The following is a 21,475-nucleotide window of genomic DNA, read 5'->3' on the forward strand; positions in this document are numbered from 1 at the left end:
TTCCTGTCTTGCATATCACAGTATTTTTTTCTGTGGCTTATTTTAGACTGTTATTAAATACACTGCTTTATACTTCTTAATCGTAACTTTGTTTCCTTCTGATAAGGCTGCAGGTGAATATGTTGACATAAGAGAAGAAATTGAAGATGATAGCATTGAAACAAAAGGTAACTGATTTAAAATAAACATATGTCTTGAAATACCAGTAAACAAAATACTCATATGGGATTGAATAAATTACTTCATTTCACTATGTCTTTAACATTAAAAGAATAGCTTTATTCAAATAAAAAAAATTACTAATCCTAAGGTAAGAGGACTCTATCCCTCAATTTCTTATGATTCTCTGCTATCCCTTGGTAGCCATCAGCTAGATATTTGGGTGATTTTTTTTTTCCCTTTGAAGAGTCTACAGTGGGAGTTTGAAGTTTTCTGGAAGAAGAGAGGCAGAAAATAAATTAGGCTGGCTCCGGGAGAGGGAACTGGGGAAAGACTTTTTTTTGCATCCAAGTTTGACTTTTACGAGAGAAGGAAACTAGAGAAACTCAGACTTTACCTGTTAGGGGGAAAGCATGTGATCAGTGTCAGCAGAGTGGGGATGAAGCAGGGACAGGGATGAGACATCAAGGGACAACAGGAATGTCTCATGCAGTGGGATGTTACATGACTGGCAGGGAACAAACACCACAACAATCCTGGCATGCAGCTCCTGCACAGGGACTGCAGGGATACTTCCCAAAGAATGCTGGAGAGGACACTGGGAAGCAAAGGTAGATGTGCTAAGGAATTGGATAATTTCTGTGCTATCTGAAGTAGTGCTTGCTAGGACTCAGGCAAAGTTGGAGGCAGAAGTAATTTTACAGTCTGAAAATAGCATCACTTGGACATTTTTAGGAGGAGCAGTGGTTTGTGATTTGCAGAGGGCTAAGCTGGGCAGTTCACTCAGTTACGTTTTCCTAGAATAAATCACAATAATCTTTATATGCCAAGGCTGACTAAGGGGGTGTCTGTGCTATGGTAGATGTCGTTGCAAAATAGGAGGAGTAACATTCTGGGAAATGCATCCCACAATAACAGTGTTAATGCAGCAGCATGCTGTGCATGCCAGGTCAGCATTTGTGCAGCTTTTTTTGTATCCTAAACTTCCTTCCTCATTGTTGTCCTCTGAAACCCTCTTAATTTTTGCTGAAAATCTGTTAAGTGGAAATTACCAATGTTTTCTCTCAGCACCACTCTGCAGTGTGACAGAGAGAAAAGTAGCTAGAAGATAAACCTAGTGATTATTTTGAGGCAGGCTGGGCTTCATCAGCATAAGAATCGGGTTTTGTTCATGTGGAATTTTTGTCTTCAGAGGAAGGCAAAAACGAGTATTCTGAGCATCTCCTTAGCTTCTTGCTACCTCTCCATTTTCTGGATTTTACTGCTTCACTTTTTTGGTTAGTGTATGAAGTTAATGGTGGTGCTTTGAGGTGACACTTGAGTGAGCACAGTGGATTTTGGAGCAGAAAGTGGTTACCCTCTGTTGTCTGTTTGATCTGACCTGGTTTCCTAACTGACAGAAGTGTTAGAATCAGGAGGGAGAACCACTGGCATGGTGAAGCACTTGCTGGTGTTCAGGACGCTGTGTGCTTGCCTTGGTAGTCAAGTCGGTGGTTAATACTGAAGGGTAACAGAAATTGGGAGGGCACAATTTGAAAATCAAATTGAAATAGATTGTTAACTAATCCATCCAATTTTATTTATTAATTTTGTAATTATACCAAATGAAATCCTCACAAGCTACTCTGATTGCTCGGCTTACCTCAATTTATATTCAAATCTCAATAAAACACATTTCAGCTTTTTCTTAACGAGATGATGAAAAGTGCTATCCCATGGAAGAGTAGGGGACACACATTCCAACATTACTTGCAGTCACCTGTTTGCTTTTTAATGTTGCTGTTGAATTTGTATTTAACTCAGGATTAAAGTATAAGCTGACGTATTTGAATAAGGATATCTTTAAGCCACGAGTTCTTAAAATTTACAAAAAAATGGCTGCAGAGTTGGTTAATAGAGATTTTAAAACATGAAGGATGCTGAGTAACGAAGACATTGTATTACTGTTGATTGGAATCACCAAGCAGTTTCCTAAAGACTCACACTTTCTGCAGAGCCACTGGAGTCCCACTGCATTTGGGCAGTGGTGGGAGGGGATGGATCCTTATTTCTGTGAGGAGGTGCAGGAGCTGCATGGGGTGGTGATAGACAGAGAGCAAGGAATGTCCCAGAGGCTGCCTGGGACTCTCAGGAACAGGCAGTGCCCCCAGGAGCTGCTGGTCTCGGGGAGAAGGGGGTTAAACATGCAGTCCTGGCCTTCACCCAGACAGGGCTAAAGCATTAGGATGTGTTCCCATGTGCCAGACAGCACTCAAACAGGAGCAGGTATTCCCCATCCTCAGTGGATGCACTGTTTTACTCAGGAGCAAAGCTTTTAAATGCCAGTAAGAACTTGTCACTGACTACCATTTGCTCACAAGTGTGTATCTCAGGTCACCTCTGAAGCTTTAAATGGGGTTTATATTCATTATTTCTGAAAGGCAGGTTTTTGTATGATTCTCAGAGTGGGTCCTTTTCACTAAATACATGGTAGATAATGACTGGATTTTGATCAGATTTTCCAGGTAACTCGAGATAATTTTTAATGGTCTTCATTGTAAATAAAAAAAAATCCAAAACAGCAAGACTCTGCTCTTTAAATGCAGGTAACTGTCAAAAATGAGCTAAAGTACAAACTAGGTTTGTTTTCACAGTTAATAAAATGTACTGTTAATGGGACAGTGAGCAAATGTCACATTCACATGTTGATATCTATCAGAACAAATCAAAATCTACTGTTTGGCACAAGAGGTAAAAACCCCCATTGTAATAAAACTGTCACAGCATCAGTGTCTCCTGCTTTGTAAATAAACATCTCTGCTTTGCCTCGGTATTTCTGTAACATCCGGAGACTATTATCCTGGGCTGGTGCTCTGGTTCATTGACAGTTTCACTTAAACAGTTAAACAATAATTTGAAATGGAAAATGTTCTGCCCGTATTCCTTAGCTCCTTTGTGGGTTTTTTCCCACCCCTCAAATGTTTTTTGTTGGATTTTTTTTTTTTGGTCAGTTGCCTTAGTAATTGCATCTTACTTTTTGTTGCACAGGAAAATACCGAACTGCTCACAGACCTCATTCAAAGCCAAAAGTATCAAATGTTTTTGAGGTAGATTTTCCAGCAAATGGAAGTGATACAAAATCAATGGGCCGTTTTCAGTCCGAGGAGGAGCTGTGGGCCCGCTTAGAAGAGCTCGAGAGACAAGAAGAGCTCCTTGGTGAACTTGACAGGTACAGCCACAGGCAGGGCTGGGGTTCAGAAAACTGTGGGTGTGTGAGGCTGTTGGTAAACAGAGCATCTCAGCAGCAGGGCAAGTAGCTGACCAGACAGATGGAGTTAAAATTACAATAGGTGGAAGAAAGGTGGAACATGAAAAAAGCACAGTGCAGTGTCAGAGCTCCTAAAATCTGCCTCTCTGTAACCACGGCAGTCCAGTGTTCTGGTATTATTTCTTTAAGGTGAAGAGGGGGAAGTGAAATTCATTTCCCACAGGCTATGAAAATGCATAGTTTTCCATGTGGGAGTTACACTTTTAATGCTTAATGACATCTTTAGATCTATTCTGATCCTCAAGCGATGCATAGGTTGTGAGCCATGATGTCACAGTTTGGTATTTCCAGTTGATGGGGGAAGGACACTCATTGTTACAGGGCACAAAGAAGTTCCACAGTACGTGGGTAAAGAAAGTTGCATGCTGGCTAGCTCATTATTTTGTGTTTGTGTCTCTTAAGAGCATGAATTCCCTCCGTTCACTTCAAATATTTTTTATTCCGTAGGATGCCTGATACAGCTGAGACAAATGGAGATGATGCAACCTCTTCTGAAGAGGAGAAAGAAGATAAGAGGACAGAAGAGAATGGGATATGTGGGGCAGAAGACTCTATTACTCAGGGCAACTTCCATAATGAAGTAGCAAATTCAGACTTGTTTGTGGGCCAAATCAATGGCTCTACTTATTATCACAGTGATGATGACGATGACAGAGATGTTGGAGATAACTCTGTTCCAACTATTTTTTTCTCTCACACTGTTGAACCTAAAAGGGTTTGTACTTGATTTAATTTTTATCTTTTGCTCAAGAGATTACATAAAATATATATTGCCATATCTAAACCCAAAAGTTTAAGGTCTGTAGATGTAGTAGGATGCTAGCTGGAGGTGACATTTGGGGTTTTTTTTGAATTATTAAAACCTGATGTTTAAATCCTGCAGTCCTAAATATGGTATTTTAAAAAATGATCTTCAGATGTCTACCTTGCTGTTCTGGCTTCTGGCTGTTGGAAAAGGCAGTATCCTGTCTAGTGTTTTGAATGACTTCTTACTTGCCTTGAAACTGACCTTTGGACAGCTCAGCTGTTGAGCAGAGCTTGAATAAGCAGACTGTCATGTATTATATGCAAAATATGTCCACATTAGTGCAAAGAAATGCCCCAGCCTAGTGCAAGTGGTAGAGAATAAACAGTTCACATTATGAATGTTTCCATTCGTACATTTGTTTAACTTCTCTATGCTTCCTAGTCCCCAACTGCTTGGGTAAGAGAATGTCAGGAGTCAGTTGATCTGCAGCCTGGTGATTGTTGATTTTATGGTCTAGACCATCATTTGTGTTCAATTTTCAGGTAAGAATAAACACAGGAAAAAATACTACCTTGAAATTCAGTGAAAAGAAAGAAGAGGCCAAGCGTAAAAGGAAGAACAGCAGTAGCAATGGCCATGCAGCTCCAGAGCTGCCCAACATCAAAACCCCAGCAGACATTTACCGGTGGGTAATTTACGGCGTTGGCGCGGCAGCTTTCCCCTGAGCAGACCTTCTCCTTTCATTTCTGTTCACCTAGAGTGTGAAACCCAGCCTACAGCTTCCTGAAAGAAACAGCTGGAACTGAATTTACTACTTAAAAATGAAAGTTTGTGCCTTCTATGTGGTTGCTGTGCTTTCATATCCGTAAAATATTTCTGAGCCTAACGTTTCCTTTTTCAAATAGCAATCCATCATTTACCTGCTTTTTCAGAGCTTCTGAAATTGAGGTAAATTTACCAGAGTACATACCATCCTTGGAGAGGAATGCAGCAGTTACGTATTCTGGTTAATTCCCTGCCATTTTCTTCTGTGTTTGTTTTCAAACAGAACTGACCAGAGCTACCGCTTGTAATACTCCTACTTTTCTGGTTATTGATTTGCTGCGTTCTGTCTCTTCCTTTTTGTGTCTTCAAAACAAACTCAGCTCTTTGTTTGTGTAGTTTCTCTTGCATTCCCTCTCCCTGGCTTCAGTCTGTCACTTTCTCTATTCTCCATAAAAAGTACTGCTCACTTGTAGGACACCCACATACAGAGAGCTTGAGAAACAGTGCTGGGCTTAGGGGAGTGTACAAAACACTAAACTAAGGTGGCAGGAGAGTTAAAAAATGTGTTCAGGTCTGTAAAGATAAACACAGACACCTATTGGATTGGTTGATTAAGTGCTTGTGAAAATCCTGCTGTATGTCTGTGTATTTGGGTACCTAAATGTGTTACAAAGTGTGAAAAGTAAAACCACGTCCTGGAATTGCAGCTGCTGGGGCTCAAGATGAGCAAAAGATTCTTTTGTGCTACTCTCCCTGAGCTCTGCAAAGGAATTCCATCTTCTGTAGAGATGTATTTCCATAAGTGCCTGATGAATAAGCTGTTAGAAACAAGTAACACCCTTAAAACTCATCCAGTCATTGGACTCCTTCTTTATGAGTTTGATAAAATTGGCATTGTCTTCTCTTTCTCCTCCACCCACCCTTGACTTGCTCAAGTCATGGAGAAGGGAGCAAAAGAGCCATCTTTGTCAGTTCACAGTCTGTTAATACTTGAAAAGTGTCTTTCTGTTGATCTGATCTTAAAAGCTGAGTTTTTAAAGTTTGTTTCTAATTGAAAGCAGATTATGACACTTGTCAGAAAAAAGCTCCATCCTTTCCATGTGAAATGAATGTTTTAAGTATTTGTTTCTGTATTCTACATTTGACAAGGACTTAACTCTATAGAAAAACATTCCAACATTGTGATCTTGTTCTCTTCACAGAAACAACTGTGGTCATCATTTAGTTTACCTTTTTTCTAACTTTTTCTAACTCACACTTTTCTGTTTTCTAACATTTTTCAAAGAGCTATATATTTTCTGCTGAAGGAATGTACCAACTTAATGCTTGAATAAAGGGCACAACAGCATTCACTCTGCAGAATTGATTCTTGTGCATTGGTAAATAAAGTGCCTCTGAAGGTACAGTATTGTGATTCTGCAGTGAAAAAGTTGGAAAAGCGCATCATAATTAATTTGTACAAAAGACAAAAGCAAGATCACTGTAAATTTGTCATCTGATCCTGAAATGGTTTATTAAAGCTAACATTTTCCTTTATAGAGTCTTTGTTGATGTTGTGAATGGAGAATATGTCCCTCGTAAATCAATTTTGAAGTCTCGAAGCAGAGAGAACAGTGTTTGTAGCGATACCAGTGAGAACAGTGCTGCTGAGTTTGATGACAGACGAGGAGTTCAGAGGAGTATTAGCTGTGATGAAGCCACTCAGAGTGACAACAGCGAAGGCATCCTGGAGGAAGAGGAGGAGGAGGGGCAGCAGCAGCTACTGAAAAAGCTTCCTCCCTCTTCAGGGACAACCGAGGTACAGTTTTTAATTAATTATTGATTGTTGGCAGGGATAAAAATGAGAAATCTAATGACTGTAGTTGCCTATACCATCAGTTTGATTTCTTTAAAATAATTTTCTCACTCCTACCTAGTTTGCTTCAGAAGGACATACCAGGTGACAGACTTCTGTCAACACATTATAGGGGCAGAGGGGAGGAGCTGCTCATGTGGCTTCCCCAAGACCTGAAGCTCTTCCACAAAGATCTGACAAAGTGGTTACTGGCTGGTGTTAGTGAAACCAGTGTCCTGTGTGCTGGATCATCCTGACCACTTCACTGCTGGATATACAGCAGGATTTTAGACAAAAAGAGGAAAATCTGTACTTTGGAGCTGATGAAAGGGAAGAGTTGATTCTCTTTGATTCTCTAACCTGTGTTGCAGTACTAGATAGCTAATTTCCAGGGAATGTTTCAGGTTTTAAAACACACAGATATCAGCTGAATTACTATTTTGATACGTCAATAGAAGAGAAATTGCCTGGTGGAAGGAAGCATTGCACCCCTACTCATCCTATCCAGACTATGCCATTAGTGATCCCAAACAAATCTGTACACATTTTGGAAAGTTCAGGGCTTCATCATAAAGGAAAGACTGTATGACAAAGGGAAAATGTACAGTTGCTTAGTGACTGGGTGAATACAAGAATTAAATGTAGAAATTCATGGCATAGTGTATTCATTTTTGTTTTGTAAGAACTTAACACTAATTTTTTCAAACTAGATAAAACTTGAGTCTTCAGTAGTTCCCAGTGCAGTGGGCAAGTTCAATAAAAACACTATTTTTACAAAAATTATTTTTGACAAGAAATGAATTCCTCATAAAAGCTGTTGTTTATCACCATTTTTCATACAAACAGCTACAGACAAATCCGGGCAGGATGTGAAGATTCACGATGGAAGATTTATCTGTGGAGTTAGTACTCCACATTGTGTACTTTCTGGAATATAGTATATTTTTATTAAACATCTCTTAAACACTTTAGGTGTTACCCATCAGTCTATTACCTGAATCTGGCATGATTATTCTCTACAATGTAATGTATTTTCTAAGTAACTAAAGGAGATTGAGCAAAACACTCCAGTCATACATGCCTCCCTAAATGCTGTTGTTTTGCTTTTGGTTGTTTTTGTGGGTGTTTGAAATACATTATTTCTGCATTGCCATTTGTAACACACTAACTTTTTTTTAATTTCTAATTTTACCACCATCACTTAGTTTGCGTTCTGCTTACCTGTTTTTGGAAATGAGCTTCTTGTTAGAATAACATAGTTGTACAGGCACAGCTTTAGGCACACTTGGGCTATTGGAGCAGAAAACAAAAAAACACTGCTTTTTTGCAGGTCCTGCAAGAAGAGAATGGCTGGTTTGTTTTGCTTTGTTTTTCTTGGTAACTGAGTTATGAAAAAGCAGAACTAAGCATAGTGACTAAATCTGGTGTGCATTCCTTTGTGCCCAGCATGAGCATCAGACCTTGGATGTGAACTGCTTCCCCTTGTCCTTGGGCATTCTGAATTCTGTGTTTTCAATACATAGTGGAGTGATTTGTTCTTAAATATGTTCATGAAAAGTAGTTCTGAGCTGCTTGTTTTCCAAGAATCATGGTAATTTCTTTGCTAAATTGAAAAGGATTGTCACATTATCGGCTGCATATAAATTATAATTTTTAAGCATTAAATGTTTTTATTAGGCCTTCTATAGAGAGAACTACTTGGAAGCAAGTTTGCTGTTCTTTTAAATATAAATTGGTTTCACCATTTTTTGATCATATTTGGTAAGGAGAAAAGAACAAACAAAATATGTGCTTGCCAGTTCATATGCAGTATTTCAGCTTGATGCAATTAGAAGATGTTAAGTCATAAAATGACGTATGATAGAAATGCTGACATCAACTTTGCAGAGTCTCTTAATTTCTTATCCAAAATGAAACTATTTATTACATCAGCTGTTTTATTTCTTGAGCGTGTGTCAGTGAGGAAGCAAATTTTTACATCATTTATGCAGTAGGAATGAGATTAAGTAGTACTTTTAAGACACTGTCTTTCATTCAGTCATCTTTGAACAAGCTATATTTTGAGGTTAATTACAATGTGGTTACTTATGCAGGCAACAATCATTGATTTAAGGGTATTTCTTTACTTTTGATTAGAAGAAATAACAATTCTAATCAGGCTAATATAGGGTAATGACCTTATGGGCATAGCTTCACATTTGCATTTTATTAGCTCATTCTGAGTGTTCTCTTCTGTCGTAGGCATTTTCTGGAACTGTCATAGAAAAGGAGCCTTTGTCTCCCTCCTTAATACCACACCCAGTCCTTGCTCACCCAGTGCTGCCAACCATTCTGGAGCGGAAATCAGAGGAACTTTTGTCCGACGCCCCAGAAGAACCTATCAAGAGGATTTCCAAATTCAAAGCTGCCAGGATGCAGCAGACTCAGTAGGTGCTGCTCAGCCCAAGCATGAGCACTCTTGCCTGGTTTCACCTGTCTGGAGATCATATAAAACCTCCTCTGTAGCACCCACCCAGTTACCAGGGTGTCCTGTGGTAATTTGGCACCGGTTAGCTCTTCAGCATTTACTGGCAACATTAGGAAAACAAACAGTTCAGTGTTTGAACACTTGAGTATTCATCTTATTTTGTCGGTTTCCCTGTGTGCTGTCAGCACCTTTGTATATGTTTGCCTTATGATAGCAGCACTTGGGTTCTTTTTCAAAAACTGTTCCTTACATACATTGTTTTTGTGTTTAAACCTAAATACAGGCAGTTTCGTGCCAGCTGTGATGTTCTACATACCATATGGACCATTTTAAGGAAACTTTTCACATTTCAAATAGATTCACCAATTATATTGCATTACTTGCTTTAGCATTTTAAGACTCACTTGTATTCACATTGCTGTAGGTTTTGCAACTGGGTGTCTGCTAAAAGTTTTTTCCTTCTTTCAAACCTCTCTGATATCTCACTGTACAGGTCTATAAAATGCCGGGTTCATGTACATTGCAGGGAAGTTTCTTTGATGGAAAAGGGTATTTTGTAAAATTAAATTTTCAGTAAAAAAGCTGTGAAACTTGCGTGTTTTTTGTTGCTTTACTACTAATTTGGAAGCACCCCAGAGAGGTTTTTATTTTGAACTCGCATTTGTAGCTTGAAGTGTTTACTACCACATGGACATAAAAGCAGTCCATTCTCTTCTGCCATTGTGTTTTAACCTCCTGCTAATGAATGTCCATGGAAATTGAATGCTCTTAAGGAGAGAAGCATAAACTCAGACTCTTGATTACAAAATCTCCTAGTTCTTTTGTATACTCAGAAAACATTGTAATTGTCTTGGGAATGCCCAGAGGGAGTCAGCACTAAGGAAAAATGTCTTAATGCTTCAGCTTTATTTCAAAATGCAACAGCACTGCAGCACTCGGGGTACAGTTTGGTGTATCTTTCTCATGACGGAGAGCAGTCCTGGCTTCAGGATTCACTGCTTCAGTCTTCTTGCCATCCCCTCATTTTGCTGACACAGCTTTTGTTGTTGGGGTGACCCCTTGAACGATAGTAGGTGGCAGAGATGGACTCCAAAAACAAACCACAGGGTTTGGTTTTACTTTTATTCAATACTGGTTTTTTTGAACCTAGTGAGTTTTCCTAATCCCTTAGCGTGTCTGTATCAGCACAATTAGAGGGGTTGTATGTTGAGCAAGGACAAGGGAACATGATGGCAGAGGACATGGGGAGCTGGAGTACCTTAAACTGATGGTGCTCTCCAGCTGACACCATTGAACCACAGCCTAAGAAGTGAGGCAGAAAGACTTGGCAGAGGGGTAAGGAGGGACTGTTGACTGGTGACTGGTGACTTTGTAAATGGGCATCAGCATCTGATTTTCCAAATCTTGGCAAGCAGGGCCTCAGCTAATGCTGTTTCCTCACCTTCTCCTAAAATAACTGCGCTTTGCACCCTCATCCTTTGCTCTCAGATCACAGCAGATGAGCTCATGGTGTGGCTTCATGCATTGGAACAGAATCACCAAAGCTCCCCTTTGCTTCAACACTTCTCTCTGAGTTTGAAAGGGAGGTGGAGGCACTGGGACTCCTTTCTCTAAGGTGACTTTTAAAGTGAGCAGCGACACTCCCTGAGTGCCGCTGTTCCCTGCTAGGAGTTTGGGGAGCCACTGTGGTTTCATGGCAGAAACTGCTGGCCAAGTGTGGCAGCAGGAGGGCAAGAGGGGCTGGCAGCCCGGGTGGCTGGCTGCTGGGGGAGCAGCCCCCCACAACTGCAGGGCCACGTTTCCCCCTCGGGACAGAGCAAACTGTGTTTGGCTGAAGGAAGAACTGCAGGGAAAGTTGTGCAGCCCTGCTGCGCCGGCTGTGAGGGGCCAACGCTGCTCCCAGCACATCCTGAGAGTCACGTTGAAAGTGTTAATGATTAACTTGATTCATGCTCAAATGCGGATTTTTTTTTTTTAAAGCATATTGCATTAGTACTAAAATAAGCCATCAATGCCAGTCCACCCTCTATTCACGGCTAAATATTTAAAGGAGGTTATTTATAGCTTCTTTAATGAATTCTTGGCTAAACAAAATGAAATTATGTCCTAGAAAAGTAGAAGCTATTTTGTAACCAGAACAGTGCAACTGTAAAATATAGTTCCATGAATATGTATTTTAAATAACAAGGGGTTGAGATCCAAGACTACCAGACATGGGTAATTAGAGGAAAACTGAGAGAAAGAAAGAAAGGGGGAGAGAGAGAGAGAGAGAGAGAGAGAGAGAGAGAGAGAAACCCCTTTAAAAAGATTTATTTAGATATCTTCTGAAATACTTCCCACTTTTAGTTACTTCAACAAAACCAAATGCCCCTTGTCACCATAGATCAGTTTCAAATCCAAATTAATTCTTTGCTTGTTTTCTTTTTTTCTCCCCTCCCCTTTTTTCACATCTCTGCTCACGGGAAAAAGTAGGATAAAAGCACCTTGGGTTTTAATGAATTATGGCCTCAGTTCAGGGAAGCATCCTTACTCAGGAATGCACTTTGGCATGTGCTTATGTCTCAAAGATTTTGTAAAGAATGGATTTAACCACATGCTTAAAACTAAGCACATGAGTGTTTTCCCTAATAGGGAGCCTGTGTGTGTCTGTGCCTTTCTGCAGTATATTTAATTGTCAGAGGGCTCGCAGGCTGGAATGAGCCTTAGTCTTCCCTCTCTTCACTTGGGCTTTAGCAGCACACTCACTGGCAGTGCCTAGAGCAAGAGAGATGGCTGTAGGCGTTTTATAGAATGTTTACAAACACTGAACAACAACAAAAAAAATTAAATCTATCAAAGCAGATAAAAATCTAAGCAGTTAAAAGCAATCATGTGAAGGCCTGTCTTGTGAGAACCTAAAATTTGCTTTCTATGCAATGCTGAAGCCAAGAAATGCTGCAGATGACCACCAGTGCATCGGTGAAGTAAACATGGGATGGAGCAACAGATCCCCAAACTGGAGGCATGTAGGGCTCCTGGGGGTAAATTAATCTTGATATGCCTGTCTTTGCCCCCAGTGCTGCCGCTAGAGATTTTATTCACTTAAATACTAATAAGGCTACATTTTAATTCTGAAATTCCTTTGGTGACTTCCTGCTGCTGGAAGGGTCCGTGGCTGCCAGGGAGTGCTGCTGAGGGCTGTGCACATGGGACTGAGGAAGGGCTGTTGGTTCTCCCAGTGCTTCCCAAAGGCTTTTCTGCGTGTGCTCAGCAGGAATGTGGCTGGGCAGCTGCTCCTGGGGTGGCACGGGAGTGCCCAAGCTGGAAGGAGCCCCATGCCCGTGTGCCTGTGTGCCCTGCTGCCCGGGCACAGGTGAGCAGTGCCAGGTGGGGACAGAGAGGCAGGCACTGCACAGCCAGGGGATAAGGCCGTGTGCCCCAGCTGTGTCCCATCACCCCACACAGCCCTGATTGCTTCAGTTAGGCACTGCCAATGACGTGCTCCTCTTCCATTCCCCATTGGGAAGAAACACCTGCCTTTAATCTTCACTGTCCTCAGGTGTGTTGGGCACCTCCTGCACCCACAGAGGGACTTGTGGGGAACACCTCGCTGTGGCACTGGGGTGCTGTGGCTGAGAGGAGCCGGAGGAGAAAGGAGAGCATGCCGTGTGCTCTGCTGGGATCCCAGCCCGTCCTGGGCCGGTGGAGCTGGGAGCTGTTCGGAGCTACCTGATCCATTTTCCTCCCCCTGGTAAGTCGAGCTGCACTTCGCGCTTTCCACTGCTCGCTTAGGGCATCTAAAGCAGCAGATTTTTGGACGTTTCACGAACGTCTAAACCAGCTGTTTTGGCTGTTCATTTTAACTAAGTGATTTATGCCGCAAAAAACGAGCTGGGATTAAAAGGAATCAGATGTGTGCGTTTGGAATGCAGCGTTTCTGCGTTACAAATAGCTCCTCTCTAACCCACATTAACCCCATGATACGTGAATTTTGCCAACTCCCGCTGCGTCCTTTAAATCAAACCCAGCGAATCGTTCCCGGGTGCGCCGCCAGCGTTCCCCGGGCGCGGGTGCGCGCTGGTTGCGCGGGTGCGCGCTTTGCGCGGGTGCGCGCTCTCGGCGCGGGCGGGCTGCAGGTGCGCGCGGCGGCCGGGAGGGGGCGGCGGCGGGCGCGGCCGCGGAGAGCTGCCAGTCAGCCCCTGATTTATTATTCATTTGTGTTATAGGTGGGGTGTGCAGACAGTTACTGTAATAATTACCCGGACTGGAGCGTTTCCTTGGCAACCGGGGTTTTTTTCTCCATTCATGCTGTTGCGGAGAGTACGCCTGTAAAGCATGACATTGCTGTATTCGGGGGTTTGTTGCCCTCCCGCTGCTCCGGGTTTGAGGTTAGTTACAGCATCACAAGGTGCTCTCGAGCATAAAAAGCTCAGGCTGGGATTAAAGCACGCAGGGAACGCTAGCGCCAAGTCTTGCCTTCCGCTGTCTCACTTTTAAGTAACAAGGTTATAAAAATGCAAATGCCATCTTGGGGTTGTTAATAACTAATATTGGGAAGAATTCCTGCAAGTTGTAAATTTTTTTTTTTTTTGGTAAACAAAACCAAGCCCAGGTGAGGCGGCTCCTTGTATTTTACATCGGTCTCGTGGAAATAATGTTTGCAAAAAAAGGGACTTGCGGCTTGATCCAGCCTTGCGGTGTTTGGCGTCATAAATCAATGGGAACTGCTCCATGCGGCTAATGATAAGGTGGTATTTGTTGTTTATCCTGCTTTATGGTAATGGTTCGGGAGGAGGAGGGTGCTGTGTCCTTCCTGAAGGAGCAGGAGTAATCTTTGGTGTGGTAACAGAGTAACAGAAACCACATCTATTATCAGAGATCTATAAATGAATCATATTATCCTACATTTTTAGGCTTACTAGAGCGCTCATTTTCAGAAACTTACATCAAGCACTGTGCAAGGATGAAAAGTAGTATTTTTCCATCCCTGCTGCACGAGGCAGAGGGAATTCATGATGCAATCTCGCACCGAGATGGGGAATTTTCACCCGTTAAAATTCCGAAGTAAGATGCTAAAACATGATTACATCTGGAAGGATTGTAATCTGCCAGTGGTGTGCTCCTCTCGGAAGGGTGAGGTGTGGATTAATGGGGTGACCCAGTGCTTGGGGATCCCAACTTGTCCGTGAAGTTATCTCTTGGAAAGGTTAATGATGATACTGAAGTACAACCAAAAAACCAACTCCTGGTAGATGCTCCCTCTCTGCCCCGCTGCCTGTGCTTACAGCCAGCTCGGAAAGATTCCCCAGCTCCTGGCCCACCTGCCTGGTGTATCCTTGTGGAGATGGATCCCTGTGGGGACTGTGCACCCACTGCTGCCCTGGCTTGGGGGATCAATCCCAGCTTTCAGGCCACACAGGGCCATGGGCAGATGGTGAGGAAAGTCTGGTTTGGCCCTGCTTGGGTTGAAATGGGAGATGAATGCCCCACAGCACCCAGCTCCAAGCAGCCCATGGCAGTGATGCTGTGGGTGCCTGCAGCCAGCTGCTGATCCCAAAGGGACTGGGGGCTTGTGGGGGCTCACAGCAGAGGTTGCCTTTTCCCCTGGAATGGGAGCAGGGCTGAGCAGTGCAGTATGGCACTGTGGGTCCCACCAGTGCCGCTCTGGGGCTGTGTGGGGTCTGGCACGAGTTGCTCTGCAGCCCCTGTGAGCCACAGGGCATCCCCCAGATTCCTCCACCAAACCCCATCCCACCCAGCAATCCCACCCAGCAATCCCCCCTCGGTCCCTGCAGGGCTCAGCAAGCTCCAAGGGGTGCAGGGAGTGACAGGGGCTGCAGCACTGCTGGAGATGCCCGGGTGAGCTGGCTGCCATACTTGGGTTGTCATCAATGCAAATCATTTACGCTAATTCCTTCAGATTTGGATTTAAGTTTTAAAGAAAGCTTCAAGTTACCTCAAAATAGCTTAGTAATTATTTTAATAACTTGTGTGAGCAGGAACAATACCCACAGTGTCAATTCTGGCTCGCAAAATGTTTTTTTCAACTGTTCTGAGGAAAAAACAGCGAACAGTTCAACAGCTTAAATACAAGCGAGTGGATCTCTGGAGATTAATCTGTCTGGTGTTCCTCAGGTAAAGACTTCTGCACAATTTAACAAAGGAAATAATTTTCCTATTTTTATAATGCATGTCTCTCTGTGGTATAAATTACTAAAACCACGCTGCTTATCCTCAGTAATGTTATAGATGCAGATAATTTACTGTGTATCACGTTATCAGTTCATTAAAGAGATGCAATAAAATCATTATTTACTAAGAAACAGCAACCCTTGCAATATCTTGTCAGAGAAATTGGCTGATGCAAGAGGATCATATTTAAGCCTATATTCACAATAGCCCTTTAAACATTTCATCTGCTTCCCACTTGAGTTGCGGGAGGGAGCTGCTGTTCCCGCAGCCCTTCGGCCGACGCAGAGAAGTTGAGCACAGCCCGTCCTGTCCTGCCAGAGCTGATCCAGCCCGTCACCCCCATCCCCAGGGCACCCCACGACCCCCAGGCTGGGCCCTGCTGTGCTGCTCCCCTCCCTGCCAAAAGGGTGCCAAAATATTAAGGGAGGTTTAGGCATTTCCTACCCCATCCCCCTCTTCTCCTCTGCCTAAAGATTACTCTGCATCCTAGACAAAGGAAATATTTAAACTGTTAAATCTGAACAAAGATACAGTCTGCGTATGACTTCTCTGAAGCCCTATAAAAATTCTTTAAAATTGCCTATTCACTCAAATTTACTGAGTGTAGCAAAAATGTCAAAGGCATAAAGTCAGAGAAGATTGAATAAAATAATGCAGAAAGACAGATTAGTCATGCACAGACCCACACAGCCTTTCACAGCACACAATACCACTTTTTATTACCGCTCTATCTTTACAAAGACTATGTTCAATACATAGAGGATGATACATGGTCAGTCATGTAATCTGCCTTTGATTCCAAGACTCATTTATCTGGGCCCTTTTCACAAAGACATTGATGAGAGATTTCAGTGTTTTCAGTGCATTGTTTTATTTATCATATATAATGGCTGGTGGAAAAAAATAGGAATTATGTCAGAGATCCTGCATAAAGGAGTTGTATAAAAGACTCTGTGACAAAGTTTGGTAAGACACACTGTGGCTCGGCTCAGGCGCGCTGGTTTTTCCCCAGCCCTGTCCCCCTCCTCGAGCACTTTGAATATTGACAGCTGTCAAAACCCCCGAGGAGGGACACTGCCCCTCGCCCCTGCCTGCTCCTGCAGCCTGCATGGGGCTGTCTCAAAATTACCAATTTTTCTTTGCTTTTAAATTTGAGCAATATTTTAATTGTTATTTTTAGCGATCTGGATTTATTATTTATACATTCACCAAAGAAAAGAGTCAGTCACAGTTTTGTATCTTGCAAATTTAATAAAGAACAGCCCTTAAGATAGAATTTCTCAGCCTGCCAGGATTGACAAAAGCCAGCTAATGCAGAAATGTCAACAGCAAACCTCATCAGCAGCCCCACCATGCCTTGCAATCAAGGGAAAGCTATGGCTTTACATAAACAATAATATATAGCTATCTAAATATCTGTGTGTGTGTGTGGAGATGCCACCTGAGCTGTGGGAGGAGGAAGGGATGTGGTGCCTGGGCTTGGTGCTGCTGGGTCTCTGCTGTGCTCACATTGCGGTTTTCTTGGGGGAAGGGGGTGAGAGCTCATCCCATGGGATTGGGAGCCAAATCCCCATGGAAGTGCTGCAGTAAATCTGGAGTGAGCCTGTTGGAGTTGGTCCAGATTTACACCAAGCAAGTGGGGCTGCTTTGCCCTGTTGGATCAGCGTTTGTGGACTGGGAGATTGTTTTTCTCCTGTGATGGGAGGTGGTTGGACCAACCCCTGTCCCCTACCCAAAATACAGCCAGGGCTGCCCTGAGTGGGCAGCACTGCCTGGGGGCAGGAGTGAAGTTTTACTAAACACCAGAGCATTGGCTGGTGTGCACTTAAATCACCATCTTACTTTCAAAAGGTCATTCAAAAAGTGTCCCTGTGGCTTCTGGCAAAGCGAGGTTTCCCCTGAAGGCAGTCAGATGTGGCCAAAGTCTGGGGAAAGGGCAGGTGACCCTCGGCACATCAGGAGGATGCAACAGCATCCCTACCTGGTGCTGCAGGGCACTGACACCCTGGGCAGGGCCTGGAATAAGGGCCTGAATTGGGAATTAGCTGTAATTCCAGCAGTTTCAGACCCCGAGTGAGGTCTCACAGGGAGCAGGCAGAATGGCTGGATTTGGAAATCATGTAGCTGCACCATATATCCAGATGTGAGTTCTTCTATGGGGCTAGCAGAGATAAATCACAGAGGTATCCTTGACAAATATAGTAGCTTCCACTCAGGGCACAGTGTTAACCTGCACTTAAGGCTGAGGCACATGATTTAATAGGGACAGACTTGGCGGCTAAAGAAAAATCTCTCCAAGAAGAAAAACGGGATGGCGATGTCAGTGGGGTTGGGGTGACGGTGGCAGACAGATGCCCTGAGCCTGCTGTGGGAGTGTCCCCACGGGCTGGGGATGGGCTGGGGAGGTGCAGGCTTGGCAGGGCTGGGCACGGGGCTGCTGGTGACCCCAGGACCTGCATTAGGGCTGGAGCTGAGCTGGGACTGCCCCGGCCGTGCTCGGTCCCTTTAACCGTGGGGAGTGATGGAGAGCCCCGAGCTCCCTGTAATATAGTGCTGTGCAGCTGCAACTTAGATCGTGAGGAAAACAAAATGGGCCGACTGAAATGGAAACTTTTGTTACTTATAATGTTAATGAAACCAGTTTATCAGGCAGCGCAGAGGAAGTGGAATATTTAGTGCCATTTAATGTCTAATCATCAGCATTTCTTTGAATAAATCACATTACATTGTCTAAAACCTGAAAAGACGAAGCTGTAATAATTTTTAATATGTTGTAGTTTCATTAAAGGGACACCCTGCTTGCCATCTAGCCCTGTGTGTTTTAGGGGAGGTTGTACACAACGTGGAGGTGTGTTTGGCAGGTTCTGACACGGCTTTGTGACACTGTGACTGGGCTGTGCTGTGGGCACACCGCAGAGCTGCGGTGGATTTTGCTCACCATTTGCTCACAGGTGGCTGCGTGCAGCCTGGGTGCTGCAAACTCGTGGCCAGGCTGGAGGGGTGAGGAGCGACCTTAGGTTCTTTGGATCTGTACTCTGGAGGCTTTTTAGCATTGCAGAAATATTTCCTTCCTCAAGGCCAAATTGTGTCCTTCCCGTTTTCCTGCATAGCAACCCAGCACCATCCCACTGCGAGCTGCGGGGTTTGCATGACATACCTGGGAGCTGAAGTGCCTCTCCAGATTTTTAATCCACCAGCACAGCCTTGGCCCCTCTCCAGCAACGAGCCTGGTGTCCCCTGGGCATCCCAGCTGGTCCCACTGCCCCCAGTCCCTGCTCAGGGCACGGCTGCTCGGAGCCACACCAGTGCCAGGCAGGAGCACCTGGCAGCCCACGAAGGTCTGGTTCTTGCCCACCAGTGTCTTGCTCATAGTAACTTCTAAGTGAACTGCAATGAACCTATAAGTCATAATAAAATGAAATGATGACAGTTGTCTTCAAATCCATTGATTAATGGAAATATGGGTAGCTGGACACAGACTATATGGTTATAAATGGTGCTGTCAAAATAAAATAATTATTGTATTAATAAGGAAGCTGTTCAGCATTGGCCCCTACTCTACCTCTAAAAATATTTCAGCCCTTGATGTGTTTTGTGTTTCACGATACATCATGTGTTTTCCTGGCGAGCAGCTCGGTGGTGCACGTTTTAATACAATTACTGTTTTGCAATGTGAGCCCTTCGGATCCTGGTACATGCACCACGGCTGCAGATGGATTTTTTTATTGACTTAATACTAGTTCTAACTAGATCCTGAAGATTGACTTAAGTTGGTGGAGCACATACCACTTTCAAGCAGGAATGGGAAAAAACTAGCATATCTTATTGTACCTGAAACACTCTATGATATGTACTAAATATTATGACTACTGCGAGCCCTGCAATAATTGATTCACCCACACAGCCATTTAGTCTGTGAGCTGTTCGTTTTACAAATTCTACAATCTTTTAGAAATTCTTTCAGTGAAGAAGATTGCTGCCTGGCCTCAGATTCATTATGGTGATTGAATCCTCTTCAATAGAGAACTGTTTAAAGAGAGCACATCCCTGTGTGTCTCACTCAGAGTGAAGGCACATAGGTTAAAAGCTTGTCTGGGTGGCATAATTCACTGCTGCTGTGCCAAACAATCACATCTTATTGTGACCTTCATAAGATACAAAAAGGCAACAGTATGGAGCTAGTCTTTTTTTTTTTATTTTATTTTTTTTAACCACAGCACAATTTTAGCTACCCAACATCTGAAGCTACCAGAATCCCTAATTAAATAACCAATTAATAATGTAGAATAGAAAGAGCTATTTTTTTCAGACACAAAATCATAATTAATCAGAGTACAAAAAGCTGCCTGTCTTTATATCAGGAAAATATAGACTAGGTATTTAAATATTCTAGCACACCTGAACCTTGGCCATCCGTCATTGTTATGACTTAAAACATCTCAGACTAAATTAGGTTTTGTTTGTATAGAGCAGTGAAAGTCAGATGGCTTGAATGACAAAATTAGAACATGCTCAAATCACTGAAACAAAACTGCATAAAAGGAAAGATGTGCAGGAGGAGTATTGCTCGTGTTAAGCTGAAATCCTTCTTTGTGGGATTTTTTTCCTCCTCTCCTCAAATTATTGTTTGTAACAATAGGAAGCAGAGAACAGCTCTAGGAACTCTATCAGTGTTCTTTATATACATCCCTTTTGGCACATTTATATATTAAAAGAAATAATATTGTTGTGCATAGCTGAAGCATAACCTCTGTTATTTCTACTTAGTCAAGGAAATGCCATAACAATGGATATTTTTAAAGGAAGAATATCTTTGAAACACAAGACTATAGTCATTTTGTATAGCACACAGAGGTCAGGTTTACCAGGAATATATTTACATCTTTTTTACATTCAGAAGTTGAGGCTTTTTCCCTTTGGAAGTTTGTGGTACATTTTGGTAAAATTAAGCAAGCAGATTTTAATAAATATTCTGCGGGGTTTAATTTTGCACAATTCATACCTGAACCTCGATTATTCTGCATGGGCAACAAAAAAGTTCTGCTGTTTGTTTTGTGCAGGAATGGAGAGGCAGAGAGGGGAAGCTCCCCAGGCCTGGCAGCCACAGTGTTGGGGCACAGGGTTGCTCTGGGGACCTCCAGCACCAAAATGTCAGCTGGGAAAATGGGCACCACAACATGGAAATCGCTAAATTTGCACCAAATTCTGAAGCTCTTAATTGAGCAACCCTTTTGGTGACCTCGAGGGGAGATCTGCTCAGTGAAGGGCTGCAGTATTTGGTCCTCTGTAATTGTTTCTGAGGTATAATTGATGAGAGGCTATTAATGGCTTCCAAGTTTGATAAGTGTTTAAATTCATGGGTCTTGAATCTGTCTTGTTTTAAGCATGTTGTAGGCTTTTAACACTTTTTTTAAAGGGGAAAATAGTTTTACAAATGTTTGATGCAAGTGCCTATGTGACCTTGAATGTGCATATAGATACAGATATCTGTATCTAGAGATACCTGTGTGCACACCAGTGGACTCTGTACAGTGGAGAGAAATTAGCAGCTTTCCTTGGGTCAGTGCTGTATAGAGCAGGCAATTCTGTCTGTCTTTTTATAGTTCAACATCTCACCACAAAGGATCTCTGTCCGCATAAAATTTGTTATTATCCTGGTAATAAATAATTTTGGTGACAGTTATGGTATAAAACTTTGGGCCGTGTTTTTTTATTGATAAAGCAGCTATGAATCAACATACATGAACACAATAAAAATGTAAAAAATATATGTATTATAGTTCAGACTTTGTCAATAGGGCATTACATTGATCTGTTCTCTTTGGTGTTATTTGCAGAGCTGCACTAAGCGTTCCACCAGCCCTGCAAACTTTGTTAAATTGCCTTAAAAAAATAAATCACAGTGTTGGCTTGGCTTTCTGAAACCCACCTGGGCTTGTGTCTTGCTCTTCGGAGTGTGGCTCTGCAAAAGGTTCATGGAAACAGTACAGAGATCATGTCCCAAGGCTATCTTAGAGATATAGA

At 42.8% G+C, this 21,475-nt stretch overlaps 1 protein-coding gene and 1 long non-coding RNA gene across 2 annotated transcripts in view; one reads left to right on the forward strand and one right to left on the reverse strand.

Annotated features, from left to right (window-relative positions):
- URI1 (URI1 prefoldin like chaperone) overlaps positions 1 to 9,887 on the forward strand; it is a 41,012-nt gene extending 31,125 nt beyond the window's left edge. Inside the window, exons 6-11 of the mRNA XM_085071955.1 lie at positions 107 to 167; positions 3,187 to 3,367; positions 3,914 to 4,181; positions 4,757 to 4,899; positions 6,519 to 6,777; positions 9,055 to 9,887. Coding sequence (XP_084928081.1) covers positions 107 to 167; positions 3,187 to 3,367; positions 3,914 to 4,181; positions 4,757 to 4,899; positions 6,519 to 6,777; positions 9,055 to 9,243 — 1,101 coding nt within the window. The 3' untranslated portion in view covers positions 9,244 to 9,887. The remainder of the gene's footprint in view (positions 1 to 106; positions 168 to 3,186; positions 3,368 to 3,913; positions 4,182 to 4,756; positions 4,900 to 6,518; positions 6,778 to 9,054) is intronic.
- On the reverse strand, positions 317 to 3,193 carry LOC146432361 (uncharacterized). Its single transcript, XR_014854561.1, has 3 exons — positions 2,143 to 3,193; positions 1,541 to 1,659; positions 317 to 432 (listed from the first exon to the last, which is right to left on the reverse strand). It is a non-coding gene; the product is annotated as an uncharacterized LOC146432361 (long non-coding RNA).
- Positions 9,888 to 21,475: the final 11,588 nt, after the last annotated feature.

Source organism: Lichenostomus cassidix, chromosome 11 (assembly GCF_008360975.1).
Source record: "Lichenostomus cassidix isolate B80296 chromosome 11, HeHo_3.0, whole genome shotgun sequence".
Taxonomy (NCBI): domain Eukaryota; kingdom Metazoa; phylum Chordata; class Aves; order Passeriformes; family Meliphagidae; genus Lichenostomus; species Lichenostomus cassidix.